Source organism: Bos javanicus, chromosome 17, assembly GCF_032452875.1.
Source record: "Bos javanicus breed banteng chromosome 17, ARS-OSU_banteng_1.0, whole genome shotgun sequence".
NCBI classification, from domain to species: Eukaryota; Metazoa; Chordata; class Mammalia; order Artiodactyla; family Bovidae; genus Bos; species Bos javanicus.
In genome coordinates this window covers 51,451,818-51,465,851 of record NC_083884.1, presented here as the reverse complement: position 1 = coordinate 51,465,851, position 14,034 = coordinate 51,451,818, and the positions used below count along the sequence as shown (strand labels likewise).

Genomic DNA, 14,034 nt, shown 5'->3' with positions numbered 1-14,034 from the left:
ATTAGATCTGATAGAGTGGCTGAAGAACCATAGACAGAGGTTCATAACATTGCACAGGACGCAGTGATCAAAACAATCCCCAAGAAATAGAAATGCAAAAAGGCAAACTGGCTGTCTGACGGGGCCTTACAAATAGCTGAGAAAAGAAGAGAAGTGAAAGGCAAAGGAGAAAAGAAAAGATATAGCCATCTGAATGCAGAGTTTTAAAGAATATCGAGGAGAGATAAGAAAGCCTTCCTAAGTGAACAATGCAAAGAAATAGAGGAAAACAACAGAATGGGAAAGATGAGAATACTGGAATGGGTTGTCATTTCCTTCTCCAAGGACAAGAAAGTTAGAGATACCAAGGGAACATTTCATGCAAAGATAGGCACAATAGAGGACAGAAATGGTATGGACCTAGTAGAAACAGAAGAGATTAAGAAGAGGTGGCAAGAATACACAGAACTTAACAAAAAAGATCTTAATGACCCTGATCACCACGATGGTATGATCATTCATTTAGAGTCAGACATCCTGGAGTGATAAGTCAAATGGGCCTTAGGAAGCATCACTACAAACAAAACTAGTGGAGGTGATGGAATTCCAGCTGAGCTATTTCAAATCCTAAAAGATGATGCTGTTAAAATGTTGCACTCAATATGCCAACAAATTTGGAAAACTCAGCAGTGGCCACAGAACTGGAAAAGGTAATTTTTCATTTCGATCCCAAAGAAGGGCAATGCCAAAGAATGTTCAAACTATCGCATAATTGCACTCATTTCACATGCTAGCAAGGTCATGTTCAAAATCCTCCAAGCTAGGCTTCAACAGTATATGAACAGAGAACTTGTAAAGGCAGAGGAACCAGAGATCAAATTGCCAACATCAGTTGAATCATAGAGAAAGCAAGAGAACTCCAGAAAAACATCTACTTCTGCTTCATTGACTATGTTAAACCCTTTGACTGTATGGGTCACAACAAACTGTGGAAAATTCTTCAAGATGGGAATACCAGACCACTTTACCTGCCTCTTGAGAAATCTGTATGCAGGTCAGGAAGCAACAGTTAGAACTGGACATGGAACAACAGACTGGTTCCAAATTGGGAAAGGAGGACGTCAAGGCTGCATATTGTCATCCTGCTTATTTAACTTGTATGCGGAGTACATCATGAGAAATGCTGGGCTGGATAAAGCACAAGCTGGAATCAAGATTGTCAGGAGAAATATCAATAACCTGATATGTAGATAACACCACCCTTATGACAGAGAGCAAAGAGGAAATAAAGAGCCTCATGATGAAGGTGAAAGAGGAGAGTGGAAAGCTGGCTTAAAACTCAACATTCAATAAAACAAAGATCATGGCATCTGGTCCCATCACTTCATGGCAAATAGATGTGGAAACAATGGAAACAGTGACAGACTTTATTTTCTTGGGCTCCAAAATCACCGTGAATGGTGACAGTAGTCATGAAATTAAAACACTTGTTCCTCGGAAGGAAAGCTATGACAAACCTAGACAGCATATTACAAAGCAGAGATATCCATATAGTCAAAGCTATAGTTTTTCCAGTAATCATGTATGTGAAAGTTGGACCATAAAGAAGGCTGAGTGCCAAAGAATTGATGTTTTCGAACTGAGGTGTTGGAGAAGACTCTTGAGAGTCCCTTGGACTGCAAGATCAAACCAGTTGATTTCAAAGGAAATCAGTCCTGAGTATTCTTTGGAAGGACTGATGCTGAAGCTGAAACCCCAATACTTTGGCCACCTGATACGAAGAACTGACTCATTGGAAAAGACCCTGATGCTGGGAAGGATTGAGGGCAGGAGAAGGGGATGACAGAGGATGAGATGGTTGATGGCATCACCTACTCAATAGACATGAGTTTGAACAAGCTCCAGGAGATGGTGGAAGACAGGGGGAAGTCTGGCATGCTGCAGTCCATGGGGTCACAGAGACTTGGACACAACTGAGCACAACAGGAGAGGGTTGACTCTTCCAACACACTGGAAGACCTGTTGCAGGGGAAGGATGTGATATGTTTTAAATGGTTCCCTCTGGCTGCCATGTGGAAAATTCATCATAGTTGGGCAGAGGGGACCTGAGACCAGCCAGGAAGCTACTGCCACGGCCCAAGTGGGAGCTGGTGGTGGCATCCTGGCAGTGGAGGTGGGGGTGGCCCAGTAGTAGAAATGGAGAGGTCAAGGGGCAGATCCTGGAAATGAACCAATAGACAGACCTGGCAGATGGCTTAGATGTGGGCAGAGGAGTAGGGGAGACCTCCTGGTTGGGGAACACTAGGGCCATGCTCGGAGAAGGCAGTGGCACCCCACTCCGGTACTCTTGCCTGGAAAATCCCATGGATGGAGGAGCCTGGTAGGCTGCAGTCCATGGGGTCGTGAAGAGTCAGACATGACTGAGCAACTTCACTTTCACTTTTCACTTTCATGCATTGGGGAAGGAAATGGCAACCCACTCCAGTGTTCTTGCCTGGAGAATCCCAGGGACGGAGCAGCCTGGTGGGCTGCTGTCTGTGGGGTCGAACAGAGTCGGACACGACTGAAGTGACTTAGCAGGGCCATGCTGTGAAGAAAGTGAATAGTTTTGGAAATATTAACCCCCATGTATCTTTGTTGTTTTGTCTTATGTATATATATTATGGAATGTATGTTTATTTTTTTGGCTGCACTGCAAGTCTTGTAGGATCTTAGTTCCCTGACCAGGGATCAAACCTGGGGCCCAGCAGTGAAAGTGCACACTGCCTGTGCCCTGGTCATTGATAGTGCAGGGAGAGGAATCGCTGAAAGCCTTTCCCCGTGTTTGGAGGGTCCAAAAAAAAAAAAAAAACAAACAAAAAAAAAGAAAAGTGCACAGTGCTAACCACTGAACCACCAGGAAATTCCCGAATTTATGTGTTTCTATTAGTGCAAGTTGATTCAGGGCAAAAACCTAAGTAAAAGAAAAATGATCAACTTCTATAGGCTCACTGTGCCCTGTATCACCACTAAGACGTTTGTGAGCATTTACCCAGACTAGTTCCCACATGTGTGCGTGCATGTGTTGAGTGCACGCACAGGCAGGATGTTCCCAGGCCCCTCTCCCCCTGCTCCCCCCAATTTGGAGATTCACCAAAAGAACTCACTAGACTCAGTATATAGCTGTTGTCAGTTAGGATTTATTACACAGCAATGTAGACGGCGGGGAGCTGACCCCGCCAGCTCCACAGGAGCCAGCTGGAGCCCTGGGGGCCCTCCCTGGCTGGGGCAGGGGAGGGGCTTGCACCATACCGGCAGGGAACGAAGAGCAGAGGAGGCCCTGCTGCTCTACAAGGGACTAATGTAGTCCACAGAGCATGTTTAAAACAGGACCAGCATGGGAGATAAAACCATTATCCATTTTGTAATAAATAGTTAAAAAAAAGTCACCCTGGGTTGAACTTCCCAGGATGGCAGCAAGTTGTGCCCAGGATTGAGCCAAGAGGGTGTCCCAGGGCTCCACCTGTTTCCGGGGTGCAGTCTGGATTCAGGGTGGCCACAGTGGACCCTGATCGCTGCCAGGCCCCCTTGGCCTGCAGGCAGGCGCCGCATCAGTGGTCACAGGTGGGTGGCCAGGCTTTCTCAACATCAGCGTGCACGGCCTGTGGGAGCCACTCAAGGTACTCGGTCAGCAGGTCTGCAGAGAAGAGAGGGAGGGCGGTCAGAGTGGCTGTGTGCCCGCCTACCAGTTGCAGGGCAGACCCTCCCACCAGCCCCAGGTCCCCTGGGTGGCCCCATCCCATCTTCCCCTCAACCCTCCTGCTGTGGGACACCCGCCCTGATCAGGCTTACATTTGGGGTTTTTGCTCCAAGCCACCAGCAAGGCATCTCGGCAGTTGGCTTTCTTGGCAACAAGGGCTCTCAGGAGGCTCTCTGTCCTGGGCTGCAGCCTGTGGATGGGATGCAGGACATGGGGCCTCTTCAAGTCCACTGCCAGGCCAGCCCCGCCCATGAGGTCTCCTTCCCCTCCTCTCACTAGGGGTGCCGGGTGCATGAAAGGATCTAGACTCCATCACCTCCTACCACTTGCCTCTGATCCACCCACCCAGGCTGCTTCTGTACTTGCTGCTCGTCCCATTTAGAACCTTCCTCCAGACCTCTGCCTGCCTCACAGCCCTGCCTCCCCTGAACCTGCTCAGTCAGGCTTTCCTTTTCTTTCCCTGCCTGGTGCCTCATCCCCACGTCCTGCTCTGTCCCTTCGTGGCTGGGCCACCACCTGCCCCTTGTACTAGTTGTTCAACCTCCCTGCACTGGAACATCGCACAGGACATGGTCGTGGCTCGATCCCAGCACGAGAACACCGCTGGCACAGAGTGGATGCTCAAAACCAAGTGCTGGTGAATGACCTGGTAGGTAGGGGCTCCTGGAACCACAGCCCCATCCTGAATCCCCGGGGGGTGCAGGTGTGTGTGCCTCAAGCCCCTTGCCTGGTCTGGGGTGCCAGCCTCAGGAAGAGGGAGGCAGCTTCTTGGGACTGTTCCATGGGCAGAAAGAAGAAAAAGACAGGAGTGTGTGTGCTTAGTCGCTCAGTCGTATCTGACTGTGACCCCATGTACTATAGCTGGCCAGGTTCCTCTGTCCATGGGGATTCTCCAGGCAAGAATGCTGGAGTGGGTTGCTATTCCCTTCTCCAACTGATCTTCCCAACCTAGGGATCTAACCCAGGTTTCCCGCTTTGCAGGCGGATTCTTTATCATCTGAGCCATCAGGGAAGCCTTAAGAGAGGAGCAGGGATAAGCAGAGACCAGAAGGAAGGGCAGGAGTAAGATGGTGGGTGGGGTCGGGGTGGCTTCATGCTCAGTGGGCAGAAGCCCCCAGGGGCACAGGTGTACAGGGTGCCTCCTGCTCAGACCTGGCAGCTCTATAATAGGCTGACTTGTTTAGTCACTAAGTCATGTCTGACTCTCTGCAACCCCATGAACTGAAGCCCACTGGGTTCCTCTACGCATGGGATTCTCCAGGCAAGATTACTGAAGAGGGTAGCCATTTCCCTCTCCAGGAAATCTTCCCGACCCAGGGATTGTCTCCAGCATTGCGGGCAGATTCTTTACCACTGAGCCATCTGGGAAGCAAACAGGTTGGCTAGTATCTCCCCCAAAGACCATGTCTGCCTAGAACCTCAGTATTTAACCTTATTTGGAAGGAAGGTCTTTGTAGATGTAATTAAGACAAGGTCAAACGGGAGAGAGTGGACCCTGGATCTGATAACCTGAGAAGACACAGAGGCGAGGGAAAGCCATGGGAAGAGAGAGGGAGAGACTAGAGGAATGTGGTGGCCAAGGAGTGCCTGGAACCACGAGGGGTGGGAAGAGGCCAGGAGGATCCTCCTCTGGAGCCTTCAGAGGGAGCACAGCCCTGCTGACACCCCAACTTTGAACTTCTAACCTCCAGGACTATGAGAGAATACACGTCTGCTGCTTTAAGCCCCTCAGTGGGTAGGGATCTGTTACGGCAGCCCCAAGACACAGCTCCTCCACCACCACCTGCCTGATCTGATGCTCCCAAGGGAAGCCCATACCTGGCCCATGTCTTCAGCATCGTGCTGGGGCTGGACAGCAAACAGCCCTTGTATGAGGCCAGCTTGGGGAAGACCTGGGGAGAGATCACAGGACGGTGGGGAATCCAGGGCTCATATCCTGCCCATGGTGCCAAGGAAGAGGCCAAGGGAGTTGCTGGGCTGCCTACCTGCCCCTCCAGCAGAACCCGGGCAAAGTGTTTGTAGCAGTCAAGGCCTTCTGGAAAATCCACCTGGACGGCTGGGAGCGGCCAGCCAACGCGATCTGGAGCACAGGAGCTGGTGAGCGAGGGGCCGCGATGGATCCCCATGGCTCCCCACTCAGTCCCATCCCCACCCATCTGCAGGGTCCTGCAGCCTGGGATGACACTGCCCAGGACGCAGACACTTCCCAGGGCACACAGGATGGGGAACCACGTGTCCACTGGAGCCCAAGGCCACTGGGAAGTCACCCTGACTCACAGAACACGCTGGCCCGGTGACACAGCATCCGGCCCTTCTCGGGGCAGTAGGCGGGGGGCGGCTCCTCCAGGGGCTTGTCAAACTGGCAGTAAGAAGGCAGCAGGACTGGGATCCACTGCATGTCCACAGTCGATACACCTGGGGGCCCAGAAGATAAGGATGGGGTCTCAGCGAGGGGCTTGTGGGCTCTCCCCACACAGGTCCGGTGACACAGCTCACCAGAGCAGGGGGGTCAGGTGAGGGTCCAGCCAGTTGCACTACCTTTCATGTACATCTTGGTGGTCTCCACGATCTCCTGGTAGACCACAAACTCAGGGAGCTCCTTGAAGAGCACAGAACTGGGGTGGATGAAGACAGGATCATCGAGGAGAGGGGTCTGCAAGAGAGATGGTAGGTGGGCATGAGTCTGGGAGATACGTGAGCAGCGCGTGAGGCTGACCCCTGTGAATTCAGTTACATCCTCGGCCAGAAAAGCAGGACAGCATCCATCAAAAGACAAATGGCTATACCAGCAGGGTGTGTCCACCAATGGAGCGGGCAGCCTGCTGGGAGAGGTACAGACACAGGCCACAGTTATGACCCGCCCAAAATGGGAGACTGAGCTAAAAAAGCCAGTGTAAAAGGCTACACAGGGCAGGATCCCATTCATGGGAAACGCATTAGAAAAGCAAATCCATGTAGATGGAAAGCAGACTCAAGGGGTGGATACACCTGTGGCGGATTCATGTTGATATATGGCAAAACCAATACAATATTGTAAAGTAATTAGCCTCCAGTTAAAATAAATAAATTTAAATTAAAAAAAAAGGTGGGGTGTGGAGATTCAGGGAAAATGTGGAGTGATACAGTGATGGGTACAGGGTGTCTTTTTTGGGGTGATAAAAATGTTTTGAAATTAACTACGGTAATGGTTACACAACTCTGTGAATAGACCAGAAACCTCTGAATTGTACATTTTACAGTGGCGAGTATGGGATGTGCTTTCTGTCTCTGTTCAATGAAGCTGGGGGGAAGCTCACGCCCAAAGGGAGAAGCGGCTGCATTGTCATTTCACCTTGGTCCTAGGTGGGAACTTTCCCAGGGACGGTGGGACCAGTGACCAAGGACGAGAGGCCCACCCAGAGCCAAGGGTCCCCCCAGCTGCCGCTCACAGGCATCCTGACACTGTCCAGGGCCAGGTGTCTTAAGCGCCCAGGATGCTAGGACACGAGACAGATGGGAGGATGAGGAGGGCAGGGGCCCTAGGCACGACTGCCCTGCTGGCCATTCCCGAGACAGCGGCAAACCTTGTAGGCATTCTTCCACTTGTCGTCCACCAGGTCCTCGCTCTGGACTTTGCGGGCCAGGTGGTCACCCAGGCCGGCTGTCACAATCTGCCGCAGGTAGGTCACCTGGTCCTCATTAGGCGGCTGCATCTTAGGGTCCACGAAGAGCCCGGCCTCAGGGCACATGGTGTTGGCTGAGAGGGGAGCCAGTTGTCAGTGCAGCCGGGCCCGGGGGTGACTCTGCCTGGCCTCAGCCACTTGTGTATCTAGGCCCCTGTGCACAGAGCTTGCCGGGAGACAAGGCCCCCAGTGGGACAGAAACAGCTGCTCACACGTCTGCTCCTTCCTTGGGACAAAACCCCAGTTTCCTTGTGGGCAGCAGACTATGCTGAGACAGCCTACACCCGCCTCCCTGTCGGCCTCGGGGCAGGGAGCACACCCACCCAGGAAACCCAGTGCACGGGCCATGCTCTCTGAGAAGGACAATGTGGAGACAGACCATCTCTCCCGAGTGCCCTGTGCTGCAAGGCCCTGGCGTGAGACCCAGGGCGAGGCTTCCTCCTTCCACATAAGAAGGATCTGAAGCCCACTGTGCAGCAGGGAGGAGATGGGGCTTTGGGCCTTGCTGTTTGCGTGGGAGGGAGCAGAAGGGTGAAAACAAGAAGGACCAGGAAGGCAGGAGGGAAGAGTGGGCTTGTGGATCTTAGTTCCCTGACCAGGGATGGAACCTGCACCCCTTGCAGCGGAAGCCCCAAGTCCTAACTGCTGGACTGCCAGGGAATTCAAGGGCTTTCTGTTATGAGGTTTGCAATGTAAATCTGTCTTCTCTAGAAAACCTTCAGTGAAACCCATGTTGTTTAACTTAAAAAAGAAAGAAGAAGAAGGAAAAAAGGGGAAGGAAGCAGATCCCTGGGCTGGACAAAGATCTGCCACCCACGCCAGGCCCTGATGTGGCTTCAAACAGGTCTGGTCCTCACCGTTCAGACTAAAGGGGGGTGGAAAGTGGAGGGCTGAACCGCCACCTGCTCCCCAACTTCAACAAGAGGGGCCCCTTCCACTGCTGGAGAAACAAACCAGGATTGGACCCTACTTGAGAGCAGAGACCCCTGGATGTGGCCACTGGGCAGGAGGTGCAGCCAGCAGCTGGTCCACACTAGACCTGGGACAGAGGGCAATGAGAGGGACATCATCAAGGAAAAGATGAGATAGACAGACAACCTGATGAGAGAGGGTCCACGTATCACTGCCCTGCTTGTGTGTGTGTCCTCAGAGGATCACAGAAGTGCCGCACACTATAGTAAATTTTACTGAAAATGTGAATCCGCAAATACTGAATCTATGCATAATGAGAACCGACTATATGTAGATGACATGGCTCAGAATGTCAACAGGGTCAAGTTCTCTGCCGGGGGTTGCCCAAGGATGGGAGGAGGCCGGAGGGTGGGGGGTACCTGCGGTGGTCAGCTGGCCCCGCAGGCGCCGGATCTCCATCATGGCCTTGTACCGCAGTCCGTTGGCCTCGCAGAACTGGGGTGAGCAGCCTGCGTACTCGCAGGCTCCCACGGCGCCTGTGCAAAGAGGAGGGGAGCGCTTGCTTGGTGCCCCACCCCACCCTCCCACCCTCCCCACCACCCCCAGGCCACGCCCACGTTGGGCACTCACCCAGCAGTACCATGAGGTCTCCAAGCTTCAGAGAAGCTCCTTGCCCTGCCCAGATCCTCTTCATCTGAGCCACGCGGGCCCGCTTGCCCTTCAGTCTGGCGAGCTCCTCGTCACTGGCAGCTGGCCTATGAGCACACGCCACTTGGGCTTTTTGCCCTGATGCTTGGGCCACAGGGGCAGGGGACCTGCCAGTTACTCAGAGAGGGCCCAGAAAATGCCTCGTGGGGTCTCTGATCACCATGATCGTGGTCTTGGGAATTCCCTGGAGGACCAGTGGTTATGACTCTAGGTTTCCACTGCAGGGGGCACAGGTTCGTTCGATCCCTGGTCAGGCAACTAAGATCCTACAAGCCTTGTGGCAGGGCAAAAATAAAAAACAAACCACGCCCCCCCTACCCCCCAACCCAGAGATCTGTAAAGACTGGAACACTGGCAGGGCGCAGGGAGGATGCAGATTTCATATAAGACCACTCACTAAGTCAGTTATGCCCCAGGAGGCTGGATTTCACAGCATTATTCAGCCCATGGTGGGCTCCCCCCACCCACGCACCCCGATCCCTGAATGCCCGTCCCACAGCCCCCCACCTGTCCAGCTCCTCGAAGAGCTCCCGGACGGTCATGGCGGCCACAATGGTGATGGTGTAGGGCAGGCAGCCATGTTGCCTGCTCAGAGCCAGCATCTTGGCGTAGCGTGGCGCCACAGGGAATGTGGCCATGGTCCTGCCCAGCTCGGTGATGGGGCAGCTCAGCCGGGACCTCTGCAGCTGCTTCACCCTGGAGGATGGAGGGTCAGCTCGGAGATGGGTCAGAGCCGAGAATGGGGCAGGAGCTGGGCTCCCCTCTTCCCTCAAGTCCCTCCCCTACCTTTCTGTTTTTGGGGGAGCCTGCAGGGCACCCAGTGCAATCAGCAGCTCCTCAGCAGCGATGAGGGCCTCCACGGACGGGGGTGTTGGAAAGGGGAAGTTGATGACCTAGGACACAGGGAGCCATGGTGGGAGACATGTGAACGCAGTGGAGGGCTGGAGGAGGGGGCGAGGGCAGGTCTGGTAAGGGGATGGGGCTCCCACTGCCTACCCTCCAAGCACCACTCATGCTCAGAACATGGGACATGGGGGCCTGGGCACACTCAAAGTCCCTGTGCCGGGGGAACCCCAAAGGCCCTCTTTGTTCATTCATTCACATCATCTCTTACTCAAGAGCATGTACTGAGCACTTCATGTGCACCAGGGGCTGTTCCTGGTGACAGAGGTTGATAAAACAAGACAAGGGCTGAATGGGGATATTGGGATTGACATGGAAACACTACTGATACTATGCATAAAATAGCTAACTAACAAAAACCTACTGTATAGCAGAGGGAATCTACTCAGTGCTCTGTGGTGACCTAAATGGGAAGGAAATCCAAGCAAGAGGGGAGATACATATACATATAGTTGATTCACTTTGCTGTACAGCAGAAATAAACACAGCACTGTAAAGCAACTACACGCCAATAAAAACAAAATGAAAAAAATAATAAAAACAAGACAAGGGCTCTGGCCCCACTGAGCTTTCATTCCAGATGAACAGTGAGTATACATGTGAATAAACAGTCTCACGGGAGAAAATGTGCCCAGACAATGTGATGATCAGGGCACAGAGTGACCGGCCTCAGGGATCGCCTGAGGGTTGCTTAGAAAGAGTGACCAACTCAAAACCAGTGCTCAAATAAATAGTTGTACACAAATGTTCATGGCAGCATTAGTTGTAGGAGCCAAAAGGTGAGAACAATCCAAATGTCCATCAACAGGTTCTTTGACAGTGAAAAAAAAACCCAAACATACTAATGTAATGAAAAGCATGATCCTCTCTTTTATGATGTTATCTTACTGTGAATTAAGCTGATTGATAAACGAATTTTAAATTGGCTAAAACAAACAAACAAAAATCCACAACGTTGACTGAAAGAAGTCAGATAAGAAAGAATAAGTATCAAAGGATTCTATTTTTATGAAATGTCCAAAATGTAAATTCCACAGAGATTAAAAAGTAGACTCATGGTTGCCAGGGGCTTAAGGGAGGAAGGCTTGAGAGTGACAGCTGATGTGGAGGGGGTTTCTCTGCCTACACCACCCCTCTGGGAGCAGGGGAGAGGCGAGTGACCCTTCCCTTAGAGGACCAAGTGGGCAGAACATCCCTTGAGCCGCAAGGTCACTGACCGCCCTCTCCTTAGAAGGCACAGTACTGGGAAGGTGGGGGTCTCACAAGAGACCACCAGGGAGGGGCTGGGTGAGCACCACAAGGCTCAGCTCTCAGGGCCACAGGGAATGGGGAACAGCCCAGGAAAGAGGAACAGCCCATGAGGGGGCTCAGGCTGCCCAAGAACACCAGCCTGAACCCTGGGACAATGGCAGGTCAGTGGCGCGAGGGCAGGGCTGTGGCTACAACTGACCTTTTCGATGTTGAGAGCTTTCATCTGAAGGATCAAATCCTCCACCGGCCTCCGGGTGATTTCAGGAGGGGGGTACTTCTCAAAGTCACCGAAAACCGCAGATGAGTAGAGTCTGAGCAGAGGGAAGCATCAGAGATTTAAAAAAAAATGAAGTAAAAAAAGAGACTCAGCCAAACTACCTGGGATTGAATCTTGACTCCACCACCTTACTAGGCAAGGTATTTACCCTCTTCCTGCCTCACTTGCCTTACCTGTGAGATGGGCTAACACAGCAGCTACCCCATCGAGACTGGGAAAGATACTTTATTATTTAAAATTATTATTTATTTATTTGGCTGAGGCGTGCAACATGTGGGATCCTAGTTCCCTGACCAGGGATCGAACCTGCGGTCCCTGCACTGGGAGTGTGGTGTCTTACCACTGAACCACTAGGGAAGTCCCCAGTGAAGATACTTTAGGTGTCACACAGAGTGTTTAGAACTGTGCCTGGCACATGGCACTCAACTACTTTATTTCTTACTACTTTTCTTTGCATAGTTTCTCAATTTTCTTTCTTTCTTTTTTTTTTTTGTAATTTAAAGCAAGGTTGAAAAGAATGGTGTGAAGTTAGTTATTGGGAAAAAAAAAAACCAGCACATAAACTGGGAGAAAATTATCTGCCAATGATACCTCTGACAAGGATCTAACATCAGGATCATCAGGGAATACTTACAACTCACCAATCAAAAGATAGACAGGACTGAAAAATAAACAACATGTACAAATGGCCTATAAGCATGTGAAAAGATGCTCACTGTCATTAGAGAAATGGAAACCAAGACCACCGCGAGATACCACCTTGTACTTTCATTTTCATGAAGTGGAAAATAGCAAGCATTGGAGAGACGTGGAGAAATTAGAACCTTCACACACTGCTGGTGGGAATATAAAATGGGGTGCCTGCTGCAGAAACAGTCTGGCGTGTTCCTCAAAATGTCAGCATCACCACATAACTGTGAGATTCTACTCCCTAGGTATTTACCCGAGAGACATGGAAACAGACATTCAAATACTTGTACATGAGTGTTCACAGCGGCACAATTCACAAGGGCCAAAATGTGGATGCAATCCAAGTGTCTATCAGCTGATGAACAGACATGGGAAATGTGGTCCATCCAACGTGCAACAGAATGTTGTTCTGCCATTAAAAGCAACGAAGCACTAACACAGGCCGTGGATGAACCTTGAAAACATGATGTGGGGTGAAAGAAGTCACATACAAAAGGTGACATACCGTCTGATTTCCTTTACAGAAAATGTCCGGAATGATCAGATCCATACAGGCAGGAAGGAGAGAGTGGCTGCCAGATCCTGGGGGGTGGGGATGGTAGGGAGGTGTGGGGAGAAACTGATTACTGGGTATTGGGTTTCTTTTGCAGTGATGAGAATATGTGAAAATGAACAGTAGTGGGACTTCTCTGGTGGTGCAGTGCCTAAGGCTCCACACGCCCAGTACAGGGGGCCCAGGTTCACTCTCTGGTCAGGGAACTACATCCGACACGCCACAACGAAGACCCGGAACAGCAAAATAAATAAGTAAAAATACATTTTTTTAAAAAGAAAATAGTGGTGATGGTTGTACAACTCTGAATATATTAAAATCCACAGAACTGCACATTTCAAAATGGTGAGCTTTATGCTATGGGAATCTGATGTCAATAAAGCTATTAATAAAATAAAAACAAAGGTGCTAATAAACACAGGGCCTGCTATCAGTAGCAGAATAATGAATAATGAAGTGCCTGAAAGCCAACAGGAAAGGGTGTGTGGACCCCAAGGAAGGACAGTCTCCAGTGGGACATGGGACCCCCTTTCCCCGGACGAGGGTGGGTGACCAGTGCACAGTAGCCCAAGGACACTGGGGGACCCCAGGGAGCCCCACCTGTAGCAGTGGCCAGGCTCTGTCCGGCCCGCGCGGCCCGCCCGCTGATCAGCTGAGGCCTGGGAGACCCAGGTGACGCAGAAGGAGGACACGCCAGTGACACGGTCGTAGTGCCGCTTCTTGACCTTTCCACAGTCTACCACGTACTTGATGCCCGGGATGGTCAGGGACGTCTCGGCTACGTTGGTGGCCACGACACACAGCCGTGTCCCCTCTGGGGGAGGTTGGAAGACCTAGGATGGACGGGAGGGTGGCAGCAAGAAAACTGATCACCGTCTCGCCAGTCAGGGAAGAAATCATGGGACTGAGGTCAGAGGAAGTCAGCAGGCAGGGCAGGGCCCGGAGGTGACGAGGTTGATAGGTTCTCTCCTTGCCTACAGCCACTGCTCCCAAACTGAACGTGGGCATGCTCTCCAAGTAGGAGACCCCAAGACCCTTTCAAAAGCCTGGAGTGTTGATCTAACAGCTGATGGGGAGGTGACCCAGGGCCTGACCCGCCCCCATCTCAACATCCTAGGAACCCCTGCTGGGCATCCATTCCAGGGCCCACCCGGTTACCTGCGCCTGCTTCTCCGGGGCCAGCAGCGAGTACAGAGGGAGCACGTGAAGGGGGAGAGAGGCATCGGGCTGCTCACCTGCAGGGGCAGCAGAGGTCGGCTGTATCTTGTGCCCCTAGCTCCTGGCACCCCTGCCTGCTCTGCCAGAGAGGCTCCCCTGCAGCTCCACTGCCAGGGCTCAACCCCGGGCACTGGCAGAGAGG

At 51.8% G+C, this 14,034-nt stretch overlaps 1 protein-coding gene across 2 annotated transcripts in view; it reads right to left on the bottom strand.

Moving 5' to 3' along the window:
• Nucleotides 1-3,138: 3,138 nt before the first annotated feature.
• The window catches only part of DHX37 (DEAH-box helicase 37), a 30,755-nt gene continuing 19,859 nt past the window's right edge, over nucleotides 3,139-14,034 (bottom strand). Inside the window, exons 14-27 of one of the 2 annotated variants that reach the window (XM_061384542.1) lie at nucleotides 13,833-13,909; nucleotides 13,275-13,507; nucleotides 11,354-11,465; nucleotides 9,787-9,893; nucleotides 9,508-9,696; nucleotides 8,923-9,047; nucleotides 8,712-8,828; nucleotides 7,282-7,454; nucleotides 6,257-6,371; nucleotides 5,996-6,133; nucleotides 5,704-5,798; nucleotides 5,537-5,610; nucleotides 3,811-3,908; nucleotides 3,139-3,655 (exon numbers count right to left, since the gene is read on the bottom strand). In XM_061384542.1, the coding sequence (XP_061240526.1) occupies nucleotides 3,570-3,655; nucleotides 3,811-3,908; nucleotides 5,537-5,610; nucleotides 5,704-5,798; nucleotides 5,996-6,133; nucleotides 6,257-6,371; nucleotides 7,282-7,454; nucleotides 8,712-8,828; nucleotides 8,923-9,047; nucleotides 9,508-9,696; nucleotides 9,787-9,893; nucleotides 11,354-11,465; nucleotides 13,275-13,507; nucleotides 13,833-13,909 (1,739 nt within the window). In that variant the 3' untranslated portion in view covers nucleotides 3,139-3,569. Of the gene's footprint in view, nucleotides 3,656-3,810; nucleotides 3,909-5,536; nucleotides 5,611-5,703; nucleotides 5,813-5,995; nucleotides 6,134-6,256; nucleotides 6,372-7,281; nucleotides 7,455-8,711; nucleotides 8,829-8,922; nucleotides 9,048-9,507; nucleotides 9,697-9,786; nucleotides 9,894-11,353; nucleotides 11,466-13,274; nucleotides 13,508-13,832; nucleotides 13,910-14,034 lie in introns of those variants that run through there. The other variant, XM_061384543.1, reaches the window with a different exon arrangement.